Source organism: Lontra canadensis, unplaced genomic scaffold (genome assembly GCF_010015895.1).
Source record: "Lontra canadensis isolate GAN:19392208 unplaced genomic scaffold, GSC_riverotter_1.0 scaffold425, whole genome shotgun sequence".
In the NCBI taxonomy this organism is placed as follows: domain Eukaryota; kingdom Metazoa; phylum Chordata; class Mammalia; order Carnivora; family Mustelidae; genus Lontra; species Lontra canadensis.
The window spans coordinates 33044-55868 of record NW_022631418.1 but is presented as its reverse complement, the minus strand read 5'-3'; the positions used below and the strand labels follow the sequence as shown (position 1 = coordinate 55868).

At 42.9% G+C, this 22825-nt stretch overlaps 1 protein-coding gene across 2 annotated transcripts in view; it reads left to right on the top strand.

Moving 5' to 3' along the window:
* Positions 1 to 568: 568 nt before the first annotated feature.
* Positions 569 to 22825, top strand: part of LOC116862992 (fibronectin type III domain-containing protein 3B-like) — a 54026-nt gene continuing 31769 nt past the window's right edge. For both annotated transcript variants that reach the window (XR_004381747.1, XM_032850459.1), the window contains exons 1-2: positions 569 to 707; positions 22476 to 22551. Coding sequence is in view for 1 of the 2 variants with exons in the window: in XM_032850459.1 (XP_032706350.1) it covers positions 597 to 707; positions 22476 to 22551 (187 nt within the window). In the remaining variant the exon portion in view is untranslated. The remainder of the gene's footprint in view (positions 708 to 22475; positions 22552 to 22825) is intronic.

The following is a 22825-nucleotide window of genomic DNA, read 5'->3' as shown; positions in this document are numbered from 1 at the left end:
GGAGAGAGATAATTAGAACATGATTAATTACCAAATTAGTGGCAGGGTCAGAAATTGCAACAATTGCAGTGTAAGCTTTGTTAACTTGCTTGGATTAACTGCTTATGAACAGTATTTTGATCCTAATGAAAAGGAACACCTGTTTTTGTAGGTCATCCTCTTTGGCCTTGTTTCCTATAATTAAAGATAATGATACCACCAGTTTTTGTTTGACACTTGACCTTCTCACAGTATTGTCTCATTTTAGCCCCAGAAATATCCCTGGGGTAGGGTAGTTAGAATTACTCATATATTTAAAAAATTTATAACTAAACGACAAAGTCTACGTCTGGGAGGTTATGTTCCACACGGCTGCTCGGAGACTCAGGTTGGTGGTCTCCTAGTTCCAGCCATTTTCTTGCTTTGGCTTTACCCCTCCTTGGGGCCTGGCACAATAACGCCGCACTATAGGATTAGAATAATTTGACTTTCAGCTGACTTTCTGATGGTGCACTTAAATTGCTGATGTTGTTCTACATGACTTTTTGGGGTCCTGGGTCCTTTTTAAAAAATGGTGGTTCTCTTGCAGGAAGCCAGTTGAGGGAAATTCTCCATGAATGTACGTCACAATGATGATGACCGACCAAATCCCTCTGGAACTGCCACCATTGCTGAACGGAGAGGTAGCCATGATGCCTCACTTGGTGAATGGAGACGCGGCTCAGCAGGTTGGTGTAGTAAGAGGAAAATTTAAGTCCCAACTGTCTAAGTGAAAACCATTAACCCAGTTCTTGTTCTGGTTTGAGATGCAAAGGTCTGTGCTTGTGAACATTAATAGTTCCAGAGGTAAGTGTTTTTGCTGTAGAAATAGTAATGATTTTTACGAATATCTGATTATTTGATAACAGCAAATCTTACCTCATTCAGTTGGTATTGCTGCTGAAGCATCAGAAAAATGTCTGATTTTTAAATGAATCATTTTGAAAATATGTACTAGTCTTCGGAAGAAAATGTCTGTTTATTCAGGTCCTGTGTTGTGCTTGACTAGTTGGCCTGGATGGCCAGAGCAAGACACTCTGAGGGTGAGTCAGGTTTTGATCTCACACGGTGGGGGAGAGGGGTGACCTCGGCAAGATGCACAGGTCCACGTGAACCCACCCCAGCTCCTAGAGCGGTCCTTCCAAATGGAGAGTCTGCTTCCCAGAAAGTGACGGGACTTATTCTCTGTCAGTATTACTGAATATCGCCAAATAGAAAAGATATTGCAGACTCATTCATGTAGCACTTGGGAAGAAATTTAAATGGGAAGTAAAACTTTAAAAAATCATTAGATGAACTGTTCCGATAAGATTTTTTTTAGTGACTGAGAAAACAGGGTTTGCTCAGTCTTTTACTAAATAAATACCCTTTTGTCTTTGCACAGTTCTTCAGGAGCATGAAAGTAAAAAAAGTCTTTGTCTTAGGAAAAGTAGGATTGGGAACAATTGTGTGAAAAATGTTTGCCCAGACTTGATCAGTAACTCAGATAAGTTAATCAGCCATTCCTTTAATGTCCGTGTGTGCTTGCCCCCGCCACCTCAATCTGTTACAGTACGTGAACAGCCTTTATCCATCACAGTCCATTCATACTTTGCCTCTATTGGATCTTACTTTGCTGCCTAATTTATTTATATTACTTAACTGTGCTTTAGACCATAAACCTTTCAAGAACAAAGAATATCTATGGGTGTTCAGTAAATGTTTGTTGGTTGGATGAACTTTACCCCTTTTCACCACTGATAAAGGCACTTCCCTTCCTGACTCAATCTCTTTCTCTCTCTCTGCGCTGGATCATTTCCACCAGACATCCTGTAGTATCTTTTACCTCAAACCCACAAACAACTCTCCAGCACAAGATCCTCTCTCTTGACTCCACATCCCTGTGGAGTTACCACTTCCTGTCCGCCTCCCTGACAGTAGGTGTTCTTTAAATAGAGCCTCATCTTCCTTTGCCCTGTTGCTTTTCAAGCCCAGAGTCTTCACTTGCATCTCTTGTCCTCTTTTCCCAAGCCTGTCAGCAAGGCCTGTTGGCTTCATCTCAGAAACATGTGCTGAAACCATTAATTTGCCACATCTACTTCATTGCCGCTACTGCCACTGGACTCCAAGCCAGCATCTCTCGCCAGGGTAGGGCATTCCTTCTCCCTGGTGTCTCTGCTTTCACTTTTGCCCCAGCAGAAAGTATTTGCCACACAGCAGTCATTTGAGAGAGTTTCCAAAAACACCACATCAGGGGTGCCTGGGTGGCTCATTCAGTTGAGTGCCCGACTCTTGGCTTTAGCTCAGGTCATGATCTCAAGGTCTTGCGATTGAGCCCCGTGTGAGGCTCTGCGCTCACCGTGGAGTCTGCTTGAGATTCTCTCTCCCTCTCCCTCTTCCTCTGCCCGCCCCCCCCTGCTTGCACATGTGCGTGCTCTCTCTCTCTCTCCAATAAATATGTAGAGAAGAACTTGAAGAATACCCACGTCATGTCAGTGCCCCGCTCAGAGCTGCCCTAGAACACCTGGAATAACATTGCAGTGCAGGGCTGAGGCCCGTCAGCCCTCCAGGTGTAGCCCTTGGCCTATTCATTGTACTCTCCATGCTCTGCTCACGAGGATTTCCAAAGTACAAGGGACCGTTTTAGGTGTCTGGTCTCCCTTTTCACTAATTAAAAGGCTGAAAAAGCCAAGGTATTCAGATGTGACTTAACTTGGGAGGCACCTTGGGCCTCCGCTCAGTCATCTAATTCCCGTTCGCGTAGGTACTTGGAGACCCGAGGCCACGTGTCCACGTCACTGTGCACCATTTTTGTGTTTTGGTAATTTGTTCCTCGGTGCTGTTCAGTTTGCACAGAACACCCTTTTGTAGTTTATGATCTCTGGCACACCAAATCCTTAGTTACAGAATTGTTGAATTCTCTCTTCACACAGAATTTTTGAATTCTCTCTTCACACATAAACTTTCTTGCACCTAGAAATGACCAAAGCCTGAGAAAAGACTGTGGACATCTTCAGGTCATGTGGCATTTCATTGCTCTGCACGTCTACCTCAGCTCTAAGGAGAAGCTGCTTAATAATTTGGATTAATAAGATCACATTTTTATTGTATCTGTAAAGCCAGGAATGGGAAAATCTTAATTCATTTTTTTTCTGCACCATCAAATATCAAGCTTTCTCAAACGGGCTATATTTACTCTAAAAATGATCATTGGCACGAAATGTTTTAGGCTTTCTAATTAGCAGGTATGGTCGTGCTCACAGCATTAACATTTACAGGTTATATGGGCCAAGCTGTTGATTGGCATGAACCCTGAGTTTCTCTTAATGGGACATACTTGTTAAGTGGGCGGAGTGTGTTTGAAATCTCCCTCCTTGCAGGATCAACCCAAGATTTATCATGCCTTGAGGTTACCTCTTTGTCACTGTGGCTCAACCTAGGCAGTGGCCTCTGTGCCTGACGTCTTTCTTCCTCTTTCTGCCCCCAGAGTCTCCCCATCTGTGTCTCCCTCCTTTCCTGAAACCTCTGCTCTTTCCTTTGGGCCGTAACATTTAGCCTTGGCCTAGTTAGAGTAGAATCTTCAGGGCCTTTGCGTGGAACCTGGGTTAAGGCACAAGGTGAAGACAGACCTCAGGAGCAAGCAGAACCAAAAACAATGGAAAAATACCAGAGAGGAGGTAAGGAGAGAGGAGATCAACAAAAAGAGCAAGGACCAAAGGTCAGGATCCAAAAGTCTGGGACTGCACAAGTGTTGGGTGCTTGCCTAAGACACCTGTTGGTATTTGCTGCTTGTTCCTAATAGCCTGTTTGGTGTGATGCTCAGGAGACCTGTGTCAAAGGATCAGGACACGAGACACACCGGAGAATATGATCCCTACTAATGTTTTATGGTTTTGTTTTTTTTTTAATTTTTTAAAAATTTTCTGAGCATAACCTAGAGATTTTATTGTCTTCATAATATAACAAAATACAAAGCTTAGAATTGGATCTCTTGGTCCTTTCTCTTCCATCTCCTCCCAGTTCACAAGGCTTGCATCTCTTTTTTATTTTTACTTTGAACTGATCTCTAAACCCAATGCGGGGCTCGAACTTACAACCCCGATATCAAGACTAACATGCTCTACCAACTGAACTAGCCAGCCCTCCCTGCTTGTGTCTCTTAATAGCCAGCCTTCTCTTAGCTCTGCAGTTGTGCTCGATACATTCAAGCCTAGCACAATCTTCTTTGTAGTTTTAGCCTTTTTTGCAGAAAATCTGCTTCGTCTGCCAAGTATAGCCACTGTGCTTCCTCTCATAATGCCGCTTTCCCCTGGGCGTAAGGAGAATCTTTGCCTTTCTGGTGCTGTGTCTCTTTGTGGGGCTGGTGCTGGCCACGCTTGTTGCAGGAAGCCGGCTGGGTTTTAGAAATGCCCAGCATGTTCGTGAGAGCACTGTCAGCGTGGGAAGCTCTGCTAGTGTTTTCTCGTTTCCCTGTGCCGTCCCTCTGAGGCATTACCTTTTCGTCTCAACCAGGACCTTCTGGAGACCCAGGGTTGACTTCAACAATGGCATGGCGGACGCTGTCTGGCGGACGCTGTCTGGCAGACCCTTGGGGGTGACATTTGAAGGGAGGGGAGGGCGGCACTTGAGCCACCACCCAAATGAGACTGTCAGGAGGAGCTGCCCTCCGGCCGCGGGGCTGTGCCTCGACCTTCGCGTTCGAAGCAAATATGGCGAAGCTTACCTTGCGTGCGTTTACAGCATTCTTAATACTTTGCAGCTGTGCAGAGCACATTGTAAACATTTCCGTATATGCTAAAGAACCACCGCAGTTATGAGGAAGCTCCCCGGTCCCCCCAGGCCGCCGCCTCCTGAGTGTTGTCGTGATGGTTTCTGGATCCCGTTAGTGTGCGTTCTTGCCGAGATCGCCCGCTCTGTTCTGGCTTTCTAAACGAGACGCTGTAAAATCTCGGTATGCAGAGTCATGTTAAGATTGGAAACGTTGGTTTGTCATTTTATAGAGGTAGCAGGAAAAGGATGATTCTTTCCTTAAAATGAAAAGCCCTCCTCGTCACGAATGAAGATTTTAAAAAATATGTTATGAGTGGAATGAACAAGCACAGGAGTAAACACACAGTGTGGACAGAAGCCACCTAACAGTTTTTGCGTGTTGAATAGCTTTTTTGACCTATCATCCACACGCCCTGTCATTCACTTATTTAAGGTACACAGTGGAATTTGCTATAGTCACAGGATTGTGCACGCATGGCCACAGTTTTAGAACCTTCTCATCATGATAAAAAGAAACCCTGGTGTGGTCACTTCCCAGTCCTTTCTTCCCCATATTCCTAGGCAACCACTAATCTCTTTCCTTTCTCTGTAAGTAATTTGCCCATTCCGGACATTTTGTCTAAATGAAAATGTGCACGTGTGGTCTTTTGCTTCTGACTTCTTTCAGAGGTTTGTCATAGCATGTATCAGTACGTTCTGCCTTGTTAACTGGCAAGTATTAACTCTAGCACATGAATATATTACGTTTTCTTTCTTCATTCATCAGTTGATGGGCATTTGGGTCCTTTTCACTCCTTGGCTGTTAGGAATAACGCTGTTGTGAACATTTGTGTGCAAATTTTTGTGTGCATGTAAATCTTCATTTCTCTTGGATCTCTACCTAGGAGTGAAATAGAACAGTTTTATTTTGAACCACCGTTTTCTAAATAAAGTATCCCTGTTCCTCTCACTATAATTTCTTCTGCCTCTAAATAGATCAGTGTAGCTAAGTTAAGTTTGCTTCCCTGAATATGTCCGACAACATACTATTCTTGTCAGGTTTCCTGACCTGAGTTTTTGTGTATGGCCCTATATAAATTATGGCCAGTGCCCATCAATAATCAGAGTATTGGTGCCTACATTTCCAGAACCTATGATACATAAATTTAACTGTCTTTGGTTTTAGAGGTTTAGAAATGTAACCGCTAGTTTGAAGCATGAGAGTGCAAGCATCACCAATTTCCAGCTTTTTCTGTTGCCTTAGTATTTTGTTTTATTGCTTTATTTTTTTAAAAGATAAGTTATTTGAGAGAGAGAAAGAGCGTGAGCACACAAGTGTCAGGGAGGGGGCAGAGGGAGAGAAACTCAAATAGACTCCCCACTGAGCAGGGAGCCTGATGCAGGGCTTGATCCCACAACCCCAAGATCATGACCCGAGCTGAAATCACGAGTCGGACAGTTAACCGACTGAGCCATCCAGGCACTCCTCTATTGGTTTAGTACTTTAATAATCTCTGAAGAAGAATTACAGCACTCACCCTGTTTAAATAAGGAAAACATAAGGTTAAGAACCGAAGTGTTAACGCAGACTGTACTGATTTGCTAATTTAATCTGTGATACTTAGAACCTATAGGAGGTTGGTATGTATGCCTCTTTCTATCTTCTATATATGTTCATTAGGGGATCAGTGAGGGTGGGGATAGATTTAGATGCCTCTTTCTCCTTCCATTCTCAGAGGGCAACTAGCAAATGTTTCCTTTGTCGTATTTCTTACTTTTTTTTTTTTTTTTAAGCTTGTAGGATATTAATGGCTAATGAGTAATCGTACTGCCTCTTCTTCAGGAAGTGGATATCCTTAATGTAAATAAAAAACTCGATTCTCCCAGTGGCTTGGGATGACATGGGCACACATGGGCTTGCCCTGAAAGACGGAAGATTGAGATACCTCATCCGTGTCTACAGTTCTCTTGACTTTGTCTTTGCCTTTCGATCAGCATGCAGCCTGTCATTTTATCAGGATCCGGTTTCTTCCCTCTTTTGTTTCTTCATTGCCAAAGCCTTTGTTTCCCCTGGAAGGAGCACACAGCCAGTGGTGATTTCCTGGAGCGTTACTCTGAGTACACATTTCCAGTCAGCACATTAAACATATTAAAATGTTCCACGTTCTGACGGTGCTCGTCATCGGTGTGTCTCTTACATCAGATGTGCTTCTCCTCCGAGTCCGGTGACCTTTTCTGTTCTGCTTGATGTCTTCTTAATAACTTTTCCTTGATGGCTCCCTCCTTGCATTCAGTGGTTCAGGTCCTCTCACCACACAGGTTTACTCTGTAAATATCCCGATCGCCACCGTGTCAGGGAGACCCAGAAAGCGGTCCACAGTCAGTATAGCGTAGGCTAATGAATGAGCAGTTCTTGGGGACTTTGCTCAGGAGGAAGAAAGATACTCAAACGAGAGCAGTTAAAATAGAGGCTGTAGCTCTTACTGCTGAGCCACATTATATAACAGCGCCTTTTATGACAGGATCCTATTTAGAGGCTGGGGCTTGGGTTGAAAATGGAAAGAGTTAGGTTGGTCAAGCGTTGTTTTGGGGAGCTCAGCATGGGGAAGCTTGGTCTTTGGGCAGACTCTTCCGCATCCAGATGTATGAGGAGAGTACAGCTTGTGTAGGTGTTGAAAGAAAATGGTCACCGCAGACTGCTGTCCGTGTTCCGTCCACCACTCACGCTTCCAGATGCTGTCATCTCCTTTTCTTCGAGATTTGGGATCGATTTGGGCAGGATTTACGACTGAACTTGGACCGCGTAATAGATTTGTTCCTTTCAATAAGTATTTGTTGAATGTCTCCTGTGCTCGCGCTGTATTAGGAGCAACACAAAGATGAATTAGATGAATAGGACCCTGTTCTTGCCCTGAAGGAATGAGCGGTCAGGTTGGGGAGCAAAATGTGGTCCACCAAAATAGAATGGTCTGCATGTATTTACACACATGTAGAGCCATAGGAGAAGTGCTTGGATTGCAGAAGATGCCCTTGCCCTGGGAGCACCGAGGAGGGGTGGGATCAGGGAGTGGACGAGGCAGGCGGGAAAACAGACGGAGCTAGGAGAACTCACTTGAAGTGAAGTCTAGGACTGTTACTCAGCTTTGCACATCCTGTCGTCTGTTTCTGCTCCGCGTGGGGACACTGATCTGTAAGGCTGGTGTACTCCATGGAGAGCTTATGTTAGTGGGACCTAAGCCAACCATATCTGCACATTCTGCCATCTCTTCTCTGCAGCTGTGGCTAGTCCGTGTCCTTGTTAGTGACACTTTTTGGTCCTCTGATGCATCCAGTATGGCTGTCCACCCCTTGCTGTCTGTTCCTCAGCATCAGTGATCCCACAGTGATGCTGACTGTGAGCACCAACCCCCCTCCCCAGCCCCGAGCTACTTTCCAGAAGCACAGGCAGCCGCCCCTGCTTCTGAGGGCCTGCTTTAAAAAGGTGTGAGTTTTATCCAGGTCTGTGGTCTGATTTTTACAGTCCTCTCTGCCTTAGGTCTGCCAATTCTGCTCACTACAAAGGCTTCTGGAAAGTCATAGCCTCTGTGTAATCTCGGTCTCGTAAAGGAAAATGTTGATGCCGTATTATCAGAGGGTGTTGTTATATGTGGCACCCACAATAATTACCACGTACGACATGTAATTATGACAACTCTGAGCTGTCTGGGTTGAGAGACACTTCAGAATTTAATTAGCCAAAGGCAGTAATAACAAGAGACAAACTGCAGTCCGTAGCCTTCAAGTGGTAGAAATGGAGCCGCCTTCAAAAAAGGAGAGGATTAAGGAAAAACACCGGCGTGGCAAAGTTGCACTGCGAGAGAACGGCAGTTTGAAACTCTGCAGTGGTTCTGACATCGTGATTGTTTTCAGCTTACTTCAGCGTTTGGCTGTTGCCCTGTAAACTCAGTAACAGGAACTGTGTCTCCTCTTCGAGCGATGCCTGGCGCTGGAGGTAGCATCCGGTCGGTCCTTCGGAATGGTTGATGGATGAATGAAATGAACAAATTTAATTCATCCAAACCAGGGCTCGAAAACTGACCATTGGTTGTATTTGTCACACGGGCCCTCTTCTCCTCCCCGTCTCTTTATAATTGATGTAATTAATAAAAAATAATAATTAGGTGCTAGTACTTAAAATTGGAAGATTTACCTAAAATTCTGGATCTTTCTGTGATAACACTGGACTGGTCTTCCCACTTGGCAGATAGTGGCAGCCGCCTGCTCCAGCTGGGGACTGTCCTCCTCAGTCCCCACTCTGTCCCCTTCACTCCGTTTCTGCATTGCCTGCTGTCTGTGCTTGTCTGAGGTTGGAGCCTGGAAATTAACATTTTTACCTTTGAGATTGCATTGTGTGCTTACGCATCTTGTGTTTCAAATAGAGCAAAAATGCTTGATTTTTCAGGCATGGTCGTTTGTGTGTCATACTTAGGAAGTGATTTTAAGCCTCTTAGTTTTGTTTTTTTTTAAGATTTTATTTATTTATTTGACAGAGATCATAAGCAGGCAGAGAGGCAGGCAGAGAGAGAGGAGAGAGCAGGCTCCCCACTGAGCAGAGAGCCCGATCGATGTAGGGCTCAAACCCAGGACCCTGGGATCATGACCTGAGCCGAAGGTAGAGGCTTTAACCTACTGAGCCACCCAGGCACCCCAAGCCTCTTAGTTTTTTTTCCTCATGACTTGCGAAATGAACTGGCATGGGGTCTGGTTCATATGGCTTAGTGGGAGGGTTTCAGTTACCCGTCTTACAAGTTAGGACCCAAGTGTTGTCTTTTTTTGGCCTCTCCTTTTTAGTGAATAGAGTCTGAGCCCCCGATCAGTGCCACACTGAGCACTTAGTAAAGCATAGGAAGGGCAGAAGGAACGAGAGGGTGCCTTGATTTTACTGTTTACAGACTAGTTAGGGACATAAACACAGACAGATGCAAGCTATCAGCATTCCAAGGGCAGCGATACAAATACTTGTGTTTATCATCTTGTTTCAGAGGCTCCAAGAATTGAGACTTCCTTGAGGGCTTATTGAAATAGAATTTTTTAAAAAGCAGACACTTCTGGTATTACCTCGAAGAGGCATTCCATACCATTTCTGTGTTAACTTTCTCTTTGGTTAAGGTTAAATATGATGGCTTTCCTGCCTCTCATGTCTGTTTTCTTTTGGTAATGTGTACTTGTCATGTTCAATGTGATTCGACAGCCATGGCTGTATCTCATAGCGCAGTAAAAATAATACATAGACACACAGAGGAAGAAGAGAAGGGATAGTTCTCCATCTACATGTAAGACATATGTTTGCATATAACTGTTTTCATGTTGGCAGACTTTTCTTTTTTTTCTTCAAATGATTGATTTTAAAAATAGGATCATATAGAAATGATATATGTTCCGTTCCAAACGAGACAATAGTGAGCAAGTAGCATAAAATTAGTACCATGAATCTTTAAGTTCCAAATCCCTATGTGAAATCCCTCCGCGGGCGGAGGAGCCAGCTGCTGAAGCCACACAGTATTATGTGGAGATAATCCTGCAGTCAGATGCCCTACCACTGAGCTATATACCCCCATGTGTGGACATAATTCTGGGTTTAGCTGCCTTCAGACTGCATTTATTTCCCCATTTAAATTGGGATTTGTCAGAACCAGGTGCCTCTTAGTAATTTTCCAGCCACCCCCTACCTTTAGAATAAGTTGAAGCTAAGCTATAGTGGGCCTCCAGAAAAAAAAAAAAAAGAAGTCACATGTGTGCCCCTTTAGTGTTCATTCTGACGTCGAGGTCGGTGTTGCCTCTTAGCCCTGGGCCTTTTTCCTTAATAGGCTACCATCAGATCAGATCATTGCCGAGAGGGACTGTGTTTTATGGGCAGCAGGTGTGGTTAGCATGATCATTAATTAGAATATTTGGCCCTGCCTCTCCTAGATTCACTCTTTATTGATCATTCCTTACTCCTTGGGGTAGAGTAGGTGTGCATTTATTTGGATAAAATGGACAGCTTGCATTTAGAAAATTACCTCGCTAGGGATTTCTGCTTTGCAAATAACTGGGCAGTTAGCATGAGCTGGAGCAGACTGGTCTAGCTTTGGGGGCAGGTCAGCTAGAAAGTCATCAAAGTTCCATTCCTATTATTTTCAAGAAATGGAAATTAAATCATGTGAGCCAAATCTGAGATTTCGAGAGAAGGGGGCTTGTGCTTGTTACCCGTTTATGTTACATGACTTAATTTTTAAGAGGTGTTGTTAAAATGTCCATATGTTTTCTAAGTAGTTTAAAAAAATGCAGCACTGACTGAAACGTATTACTACTTTAGATAGAAGTTTCTTCGGTCTTTGTGCTGGATTGTCCTAGTTCATGTGATAAGGAAACCTTGACACCCTGAAGCGAGTGCTTCAGTTAGTGATGTGGTTTGGTAGCTGAATTGGCCAGAGTTGTGCACCTCATACATCTTTTCTGACTTTGCCATTTTTAATTTTTGTTTTGTATTGTCAGAACGGGTATGTTTGAGGCCCGTCTTCTCATTACCTTGTGAAAAGTCCATATAAAAAGCATCCTGAAAAAACTGTCTATTTATAATTGGGTGACTTTAGTCATGATGAAAAATAAAAGTAATATATAAAACAGGAATATAATATGAATTACGAAGGAATAGCATCCATATTTTTCTTCTAGGGGTTGTGATGGGAAATCAGACCTTGGGCTTATATACACCTTGTCTGTGAATAGTACCTGTTTTAAAGACCGGGGTAGTCCATGGAGGGTGCAGTTGGGTGACAGAGGACATTATCCTCTCAAGAGTCTCCATTTTCGGGGTGCCTGGGTGGCTCAGTGGGTTAAGCCTCTGCCTTCAGCTCAGGTCATTATCCCAGGTTCCTGGGATCGAGCCCCACATCGGGCTCTCTGCTCACCGAGGAGCCTGCTTCCGCCTTTCTCTCTCTGCCTACTTGTGATATCTGTGTCAAATAAATAAATATAAAAAAAAAAAAAAGAGTCTCCATTTTCTTGTTTATCAAGTGGTTTTCTGAGGGTCAGGTGCTGAAGAGTTTTCCCATTTTTTTTTTTTTTTAAAGATTTTATTTATTTATTTATTTGACAGACAGAGATCACAAGTAGGCAGCGAGGCAGGCAGAGAGAGAGGAGGAAGCAGGCTCCCCGCCGAGCAGGGAGCCCGATGCGGGGCTCTATCCCAGGACCCTGGGATCATGACCTGAGCCGAAGGCAGAGGCTTTAACCCACTGAGCCACCCAGGCGCCCCAAGTTTTCCCATTTTTTATCGATGTCCCCTGCACGTCATGTTTCTTCAAGGGGCCTTGGAACTTTAAAGAGCCTCCCTCAAGGAGACTTGAAGATAGGCCTCACACCAGGTGTGTGCTGTTTCTTTGGAGGGAGGCAGTGGCTCATTTCCTAACCCTTTTTCTAACAACAAGGATAGAAGATTCTGTAAGGTTTGCCTCTTCCAGAGATTTCAGTGCCGTAACAATGTAGAAGATTCATTAAAGGTCAGATGTTTGACATTGAAAGAATTCCAAGTGTCTGAGTTTTTGGCATTTACTTCAGACCTAAATGTTACTCTGTAAGCTTGCTGATCGCCAGCAGGCTTTTGGTCTCCTGCTTTTAGTTGAGTGGTTATTTGTGGGCAGTAAGTTGAGTTGGTGGAAAGAATGGCTTTTATTTGATATTTTGATTTTTCTGTTCCCTCTGTGGTGGAGGGAGTGAATAATAACTGTTTGAGGAATGGTGCTAAGCACTTATATACATCATTTCATCCAGTAATCATACACCCCATAAGGTGGTGATCATTTTTACAGACAGAACCGGAGGCGAGAAGGGTTAAGTACTTCCAGCTGGCAAATCACAGGACTGGGATTTGAATCCATTTAGAACCTTCCCAGAAGGGTAGGGTTGCTTGGGTTGGGCATGGCTCATTGTCTTGTTCAGGTAAAAGAGTTGGGAGAGATTTTGGGGACTGGGTTTTGCCAGATAGTAAATTATGAAAGTTCATTGTGAAGACTCTTCCTGTTCTGTGATCTTCGTGTTGGTTCTGGAAGGTGATAGTCATCATTTTGGATCTGCAGCTTCTGACAATTGCTAACCAGGTGCTGGTGGTGGTGGTGGTGTCTGAGGCTTGGAGGCAAGAGTTGAGTTGGAAGGAGGAATTGGGAATGAGGTCATCAGAGGTCTGGGTCACTAGAGCTCCTCCCTTTCTTTAGGCCAGTGGTTCTTTCCCTGAGATTAGCCGCAGGGGGAGTGGTTCCCACTGGGGTCAGCAGCTTTGGACCCAGACAGAGTAGCTGGGGTTCCCTGTCCCCTGGAGTTAGGAGATGACCTTTTGGTCAGCCTTCCTTTCCTCCCAGACCCCGCCTTTCATTTTCATTCAAAAATTACATCACCCCGGAGGCACAGTTTTTGTGTCTGAAGAAATCTGAAAACTTATTGTAAGACTTGAAACTATTAGCTTGTTTTTCATGCTGAATTTATAATTATGTCTCTTAAGTAATGCCAGAATGACAAGAAAAAACACCCTAAGTTTATCCTTAAAAGAGAAAGAAAATGGCCACTTGGCTACGGGAGCGTTTCTTAAATCTTTCACCTCTGCTAGCTTCTTGTTCTCAGGGGGAATACAGAATTAAGTGGCCTGCAGGGTTTGTACCCTGAGCCATGATACCACACCCATTCGCTAGCCAGTTCCTCTTTTCTTTGTTTGAGATTGATGAAGGGCTGTTTGGATTTTGTCTCTCCTCAAGATGTTAATTATATGTTTCAAAATCATGTGTTCTGTTAAAAATCACTTACGCATAGCCTTGGAAAGAGAACTGGAGGCCGGGAGTTGCTTCAGGGGTGCAGAATATTGTTTTGGAGGCCTTGGGAAATAAATCTTAAGAGTTAGTTCATTTACCACCAAGACATATTTAGTCAGTGTATATAAACAAAAGAAGTCACAGTGTGCCTGGACGTTATTTGTCCCAGATGGAGTTTAAACTTGGCTCATTATACTGCACTGATGTCATGGCGCATAAACGGGCCTGCGGATTAGAGCCGTGCAGAGAGTCGCTGTGTGCTTGTGTGCTGCAGGCAGCTGAGGAGGAGGGGAGGGGCTGGCCGGAAAATCTTTGTCACATTTTTCCTTCGTTGTCTGCAGAGACGAGTGTGTCAGTCCTGAATTTGGACTCGGTGCAAAATGAGAGAAGAATTGGAATAATCTGTTCATTTGTACAAATTGGTATGTGTGCGCGCCCAGGAATCTCATCATCTGGGGCCCAAGAGTACAGATGCGCGCCGAGCTTTCCAGCAGTTGCTTACAGAGCTCTGGTACCAAGATCTAGAAAGGAAAATCTGAAAGCATTACATTTTTGAAGAGCGTTTTTCAGTCTGTTGCTCTTGAAACGTCAGATCTGGACAGTTTCTCTAAACTTTTAAATGATCTTAAAGTATCCAGCTGTATAATTCTGTTTTCCTGGAATGTATGGTGGATAACCTCCCAAGCTCCTTGCTTAAGTGTTTAAAAAAGGCAAATGCCTGATGCTTCTTAGAGAATCTGGCCAAGTTTAATTCTTGCTGTGTGCTTTGAGAAGGCAGCTGATGGGTCAGAAAAGGGTCTTCTGGAGTTCTGAGCAGTTGGTAGGAAATTTCCACATACTGTGGTATAATTTTATTACTTTCTATTGCTGACTTCCATTAGGATAGTCTTAATTAGACACGTTTCCAAGTAATTCAAACCATTTTGTAGATGTAAAGGGCTTAGATTTCAGAACTTCTGTGAATGGATTCCAAAGTCACTCTGGTTGCCTGAATCCAGGGAAGCCGAACAGACACTGGGATGCAAATGAGTTGGGAGGTGAGCTTTTAAGGAAAGTCAGAATGTTTCTCAAACTGAAAATCTGGTCAGAGATGAGAATTGGCTATGTGGTTTTGTTGTTGTTGTTGGTGGTGGTGTTTTGGAGAAGATAAAATGCAGATTCCATAAAAAGCGGCAACAACTTTTTTTTAAATACTCTTTATTTAGAGGCCACATTTTTTCTTAGAGATTGGTCACTGGTCCTTACCAGCACCGAAGGTTCTAGATTATGGAGGTGCAGTAACGTTTCCTAGACCCTAGCGTATGACCTATTTGTATTCACTTCTGATTGGATGTTAGTGGTCATATGCTAGCAAGCAATAGTAGTGTTAATTTCAAGCAATTGAAAAAGTATACTAATAGAGAAAAGTCAGCTCTAGAATATTGATTGATGAAATAGTGGGACCTGATTTCCTGTCAGTTATAAGGATGAGAACATTTCTTCACAGATATATTATTTCTTGATTATTTCTTTGAGAGGGGGAAAGAACAGTGTAAAATGAATGACATGGCCGATGTTGAAACCCGTTTAAGAATTATTAGAATATTGGGAATATAGGCAGTTAAATGTTTCTTCCCTGACCTGGGCTTGAGATTCTGATAGTAGAGATTCTGATAAGTTCAGTGCATAGCTTACCAGAGGGGCGTGACTGGAAGTACCACATCAGCGTGAATGGGATTACACTTTCTCAGCCAATCGAAAGTAGACAGGAGGTGGCTGGACCTGAATGGTGGGAGACTGTCATGTGCCATGCACATGCAGGGTAGTCCTGGCTAGGTGGAAAGTAGCCTGAACTGCACCTTCCCTGTTAGTGTGGCCAGAGCCCAGCCTATGGACGTGGGGTGCATTGATGGAATTGAGGGGTAGAAGGGGGTTGTGTCTTAACCTGATGGACATTTTTTATAAGGATTAACCCTGAAGTGGTGTTGACAAGAACCAAATTTTGTTCCCAGTGAGCCTAATTGTCAACTAAAGGAAGAAGAGTTCTAGTGTTGGCACTGAGAGCTATGAGCAGAATGTATTTAATAAAATTAAAATTATTTAAGTAAACGTGGTGCTTCAAATGCACCACGGGTATTTGGTGGCTGTTACTTTAGCCGGGGAAACTATACTTAAGCTTGCATAGAATTTTGGTCTTTTATATTCTTGGTTTTTATCTTGAAAGTCCTGTAGTTGAAATCTTAGACTCTGGCATTTGTGGCTCTCTTAAAAGAGGCTTTTAACCTAGTTTTGGCCATCTATATTACATTTCGCATTTTTTCCATTTAAGTTAAGGCTATATTTTTATTCTTAAACAGCAGCCCTTTTTGTAATAGAATCTCTTTATTCAGGGCAGTGTACAATTAGAGTAGAAATGTATGATTTCTTACAAGCTGCCATTGTATTCCTTTTATAGCCCTTAGCACTATCTATAAATGTTTTCTTTCTGTTTAAACTCTATCCCCTCTCTACCCCTCTTCATCCTGCCTAAGTTCTATTTGTCAGCCTGAGGTGAGCAGAACTTTGTATTCTCAAAGGCTCTATTCCCAGTGCCTGGAGGAATGCCTGACCCATTCTTGTCACTCTTGATATTGGCTAAATTAATAGAGATATCATAGTCATTCTTCTGAGGACTGTCATGAAATGGGCTTTTGGAACTCTTCTGAATGTATAGAGTTTCAGCAGGCACTGGCGTAATTTCAGTGCATAAAAATGTCCTCCCTGGTTTGTCTGATTTCTTTTCCCTTGGTTACCTATTAATCCGTTCCTGTCTTTTTGTTAATCATAGGTGGCTTTGGGAAGCGCAGCAGCCTTAGCTGCCATTGTCCCAGGAGTCCTCTTTTACTTTTCTTATGCCTACTGTTGGGGCATGAGAAGTGGCATCTGGTGATTGTGATAGCCCGTGATTCACTCCTTGGTCCGTCTTAGGAATCCAGGGGAGTTCAAGGACGTGATAAGGACTTGATGAGAGTAAACCTGACTCAGTATAAAAGCCATTGTTGTTAGTTAAGGTTTCCCTTACCACCCAACTGTCATATTGGGAGTTACGGGCCCTGGCGTAGGGAGTGGGCTTGGGTTTCCCAGAACAGATCTTGTCCTTAGAGCCCATCTTGGAGACTTACCCTTGACCCGGTGAAGTGAGTTCTTCTCTCCTTGTAACTGTTTATTAAAGTATGATCACAAAGAATTGATTTTGTGAAGCCCATGCCTATCAGAGGGGCGATTTGTGTAATAGAAGAGCCTGCATTTTGGTCAGGTGGGGCTGGATTCTAGGGCTAACTCAGTCGTTTTGTAGTTTCCTGACTTTACACAAGTCACTTACCCTCTTTAAGCCTCAGTTCCCCATCTATGTAATCTGGTTAATAGTACCTACCTGGCAGACCACAGGGGTTTAATAGTAGCTGTGTAGAAATCCTTGTAGAAAAAATGCTGTTAAAAGGAGTTGATAAAGTAGCCCACATCATTCTGAGCTAATTTTAGAGATGTGTAATAGTCCATTGAGGGTGACAACTTTTGAACCTTCCATTCTTTGAAGACATCAAGAGTACTAAAAATTTTGGAAGCGTTGGCATCTTCTTGCTCCTTGCTTTAAACTGAACAGGTCTGGGGGTGTCTGGCTGGCTCAGTTGGTAGAGGGTGGGACTCTTGATCTCAGGGTTGTGAGTTCCAGCCTCACGTTAGGTGTTAAAATCTTTAGAAAAGAAGAAAATAAACTGAATGAGTCCTACAGCCCAGGAAGAAACAAAACAAGACTGTTTTGTCCTACCAGTGTTGGAGCGAGCAACAGCTTCAGTACCATGTGTGTCCCTCTGCCTTGACCCAGTGAGTAAGTACTTCTTGGGGCTTCCTGGTCTTGTGTGTGTTTTTCCTGCCAGCTTTGGAGTTAGGCTTCAGGTAGGACAGGTGAGCGGATAAGACAATCAGTACTTTCTCATCATCTTCTAGTACCTTTCTATTTTACCTGTCATATTTTAATCTTGGTGTATTATCACCACCAGATAATTATTGGTTATTTGCAGCCCATCTTCTCCCTTTTCCTGATTTGGAGCAAAGGGAGGGGACTCAGAAAACATACGATGCTCACTTTTCAGTTTGTTGGAGACCAGCTCTGGTCTCTAGTCCAGGCACCAGGTTCTCAAAGTTGTGTAGTGATGGATAGTTTGGGCCTTCCAGGGCCTGGGTGGAGCTAGTCAGGATTTCTGTGGAGTTTGGGAATCTGGAGTGTGTGCATATGTGTGTGTGTGTGTGTGTGTGTGTGTGCACGCGTGCATATCCAGAAAAAAAGTGCAGTTATTCTTCTCATAATCAGTTCTCAAAGTTGTATATTGATGGATGGTTTGGGCCTTCTAGAGCCTGGGTGGAGCTAGGCAGGATTTCTGTGGAGTTTGGGAATCTGGAGTGTGTGCGTGTGTGTGTGTGTGTGTGTGTGTGTGTGTGTGTGTGTGTATCCAGAAAAAAAGTACACTTATTCCTCTCATATAATCATAAGTCCCTTTTTAAGAGTTATTAGATATTCTTGGGGCACCTGGGTGGCTCAGTCATTAAGCGTCTTCCTTTGGCTCTAGGTCATGATCCCAGCATCGTGGGATTAAGCCCGAGTCAGGTTTATAGGGGAGCCTGCTTCTCCCTCTCCGTCTCCCTCTGCTCCCGCCCCCCCCGCCCCGTGCTTGCTCTCTCTCTCTCTCTCTCTCTCAGTCTCTCTCAAATAAATAAATAAAATCTTCAAAGAGAAGTTACTACCTATTGACAGAATCCTTCCTTAGGTGGAACTCTTCTGCAGCTTTTAGGTTCATTTTTCCCCCCCTAAAGATACCTGTTGGATAATCATACATGCTGACTACAGGTGAGAGGTATCCATTTATACATAACACAGTTCAGAGTAAGACAAGCCTCACAGAGTGTGGCAAGTGGAAGAAGCTTCCGGAATGGAACAGGGTCCCCTCTCCTGGCACGGTTTGTATCTTGAGTGTCTGGCTATTGGATTTAACTTACAGGAAAACTGCAAATGTAACATTCTATCTTTGGTCGGTCAGTACTGTCCTCTAGCAGTAGCTTCTGTGATAGGCAGTGGCTGGTTTGGTCAGGGGGCTGGGAATTTTTTTGAGGTGTAAAGTAGGAATTTGCCTCCAGGAATGATCTTCCATATCATTGATCTGGTTAATCAGCCACCCACAATTTAAATTGAAGTAGTAGCTTTCCTTTTCCTCCTCTACTGGGTACGAAACCGTGTTGGATTTATACCTTAAAGGAAAGATCTATTGATGCCTGTTTTGGTAGTCTTGTTGGGCGGCGCTTTCTCACGATGCTGTTTAAGCTTTTAGTTAAATGATATCAGTTCTATTACTTGTTTTATTAAGATTTTGGAAGAATGGGTACTTACTTGTCATTAATTTTTGACAAACTTGCCTCTGATTATTTTGGGCTACTTGGTTCCTGTAGCTGGAACAGATGTGAAACTGACCTGATGAAGCAAGTGTAGCCTGAAGTACGCTTTTATGATTTGATTAACACGATTCTATTTTAGCATCTCTGGAGGAGAAGAATCTATCAGGAGTTAAAATCTTTTTTCCTCTGACGAGATACAGAATGCGGCTTGAATTGTTTTAATACTGACTTTGGAAATGCAGGAAATGCTTAGTGAGTGGACAAAAAAATGATGAGGTTTGGACAGTGATAGGATGTTTTACATTCTGCATTTGTGAGAACTTGTAACAGTTATGTCTGCCTTGTGGCCAGAGAGAGAAAGGAGGGAGGGAGACAGAGTAGGGGCAGAGAGGTCAAGAGAGAGAGAGGGGCAGGCTGCTGTCATAGGAAAGGTTAAGGGGCAGGGAGCCTGCCAGGGCGTGACTCATGTGCCTCAGGGCTGGGTGATGGAAGGCTCACTTCTGCCCTCTCATTCATGTCTGTTGTCAGGGATGAGATCCCTGGACTGGTGTGTGTCGAAACTTTATTTTTTATCTCTCCTTTATTGACAGTGAAAACAACAAGGTGGTCAGTGGACCTCAGTATAATAAAATGCTTTCTTTTAAAATGATTTGGTGCCAGGATGAATGCGGGTTGCTCAAATAATGACTTTTGCTCTTACTAAGAAATATTGATATTGGGACGCAGGAGATTTGCCTGGTTTCTGAGGTAACTTGGAAGATTATAATCTGGTTGCCATAGCAACCCAGCAGCAGGGAAAATTACAGGAACGAAACATTCGAAGGGAGGTATTTTAGTAGGATGCATAAAAGCTCTTTACCTATCCCCTTTCCCCCTGAAGAAGCAGGGTGGGGGTCAGGAATCGGCCTCTGTAAGCAGAGAGAGGTTATCATAAATGGCTTTTGGAGGCTTTGAATGGTGGCCTGGTGTCAGGGACTGCTAAGGAACCGTTACAGACACTTTTCATGTCATGTGAGGAGCAGGTAATGTGACGGAATGTGGAGTGTACCCCAGTTCAGAAATCCCTTTTCTTGCTTGGGACTTTCCATAATACTGGTGAATTGTACTTTCAGGACCTCCATTCAGGACACATTGTCTGACAATTATGAGAGCGGTGGAGGACAGAGTATATGAATTTGGGATTGTCAGAGAGTATCTGGGGCATAGTCATGGTGTCCTTTGATTTTTATTTTTCCTAACTAATTAATTCTACAGGCCTGTATTATACGTCTTACCCCTAGAGGTTTCAACACAAGAACTGATTTCTGCTCTATTACAGTAATGTTGGAATTGGTCTAAGGACTTTTAAAAAGACACGGATAATTTTCTTTATTGGAGTGTTTTTTAAAATTCTGTTATAATTGAGTTATGTTCTATGTTTATGTATGAATAAAGTTAAATTGAAACTATTTTCATGTTAGGAATGCCTTTAAAAGCTCAGTTTCAAGAAAGCAATTGAAATGTTTTAATCACTCTATAGAGATCTGAAGGGATTTCCTTTTGAGTTCTTAAAATGGCACAGTGTGTTTACATTGGTGATAATTTGAATACTTAAGACTGAAAGATTATTGACACAGTTACTGTACAGGAAAAATAAATTGCCTTGAAACCACCGTTATAATTCAAGGTAATGAGAAGCACCAGGGAGAAGCTGGGACTGCTTTTTCCTGAATGATCTTGTTTTCTCCAGTTAATGCATTTCCTGATTTAAATAATTTTAATATCCTAACAGTGTCTCCTGTGGTGAATTATTAGAAGAAACAAAATACATGGATATTAAAGGTTTAGATTTTAAAGATGAAACGGCTCTGATCTCAAAACATTTTTACGGAACAGAAATTTAGGTACATGCAGTAAATAAAGTTGACTTTTTAAAAAAAACTTGACTTTTTAAATTGAATATTATGAAAGCTTAATTTCTAAGTTAAAATATTGTTTGCACTGGTTTTCCTTGTGTTTTTACAACTTTGATTATTCATTCAGTAGAAATAGTTATCAAGCGCTTATTCTAGGCCGTGTACAGTTTTGAGCCCTTAAGTCTTTACAGAGTCAATATTAAAGAAGCAAAGACAGACCCTAGAATAATTGCGGAGCTCACTGGAGTTGTCAGTTCTAGGAAGGAGATGTACAGATGTACAGATGTGTGCAAGGGCGCACACACCTGTGTTACGACACACGGTGGGAGGCCTGTCCTGTCCTGAAAAGCTGATTCCACTTCTTAGGCTGACAGGAATGAATAGGCATGAGTCACTCGTCAGGGAAGGAGTAAGGTGGGTGGCAGGCAGAGATGAAGAAGGACAGGGAACGGTACGCCTGATGGTTTCGACGCAGGGAGGGACAAGGCTTGCTCGGAGAACCCTGAGATGAATGTGACACCGACCTCTGTCCAGTTTCCAGAAATGGACAGTCAGTATTTTCGTAGTGTCAACCTTGCCCATGGTGTGATATTTCACCTCAGTTTTTAAGCTTAGATTATGTCCTTTGGTTTGTATTTAGATGTAAATCCAGTGATTTTTTTTTTTTTCCCCTGTTGTTACCTGAAGAACTAGATGAGATCTAAAACTGAGGCTCTTGGAAGAACATACTTTGCCATGGCTCTGCATGGTCTAGCCTTGAAAGTTGCCTACTTAGATTAAATATTAGGGGCGCCTGGGTGGCTCAGTCAGTTGAGTGTCTGACTCTTGGTTTTTGGCTCAGGTTGTGATCTCAGGGCTTGTGGGATTGAGCCCCCATGGAGCTCTTCGCTTCAGCAGGGGAGTCTGCTTAAAGGGTCTCTCCCTCTGCCACTCTCCCACTCTTGGGTGCTCTGGTGTGCGCACGCTCTCTCTCTCTCTCTCAAATAAGTAAATAAACTTTTTAAAATAAATACTAATGTTCACTGACATTTAGATAACAGATTAAAAAATTTGAGTGTTTGAGACCTATTTATAATATTATTATTCATTTATTTTATAGTGTGTATTACTAATTCCAGAACTTACACAGATACTTTATTTTCTGAACATTTTTCTTACAAATTGCTGCCTTTTGTTACACAGTGGACTCCTACAACCCGAATCAGTAATGGACACTTAGGAAGAATGTGTGCCGCAGTGTTTGCCCAGAGCCACGTTTCTCTGTGCCTTTTTCCCCTTATAAGCATAGTATCTGGTCTCGTTTCTTCTTGATTTCTCGTTTCTAAATTAGTGAAAGAAAAAAAGGAATTGTGTGAGAGTAAAAAAAGTTGAGCTTTTTAGGTATGTAACATCATAACCAATGCAGGAGAATTCACTTAGCTATATTCAAGTGGGTATACTGACCCCCCTCAACTCTGAACCAGGTCTAAGACCCATCCTAAGTTTTGTGTTGATACAGGGTTCTGTGCCGCACACATCCTGTCTAGTGCATAAATTCAGGTAATAAAACTGTGGAAGAGAAGCCCAAGATGCTCTAGTGTTAAATTGAAATTAATGTGTTATTTTGCAGGTCATTCTGGTTCAAGTTAATCCAGGTGAGACTTTCACAATAAGAGCAGAGGATGGAACACTTCAGTGCATTCAAGGTAAGGAAATTCTTGTAAGCCTCTAACGAGAGGAGTTTCTCTTTTATTTCTTGTTTTAAGGGAGTAGAGTTGTTCTTTGTGTCTCCATATCACTTATCTTGGATTTTTAAAAACGTTTTACTCTTTCTGTGAAATAGAGTCTCGATGCTAATGTAGGCCTATGATAAATAAAGGGGCAAAGGTAAATACCTCTAGTGTTCTGTTGACTTTTAAGTGAGTGAGTTTAACTTGGGAAGACTTGCAGTATTTTTTAATATATTATGGAATTTGGAAA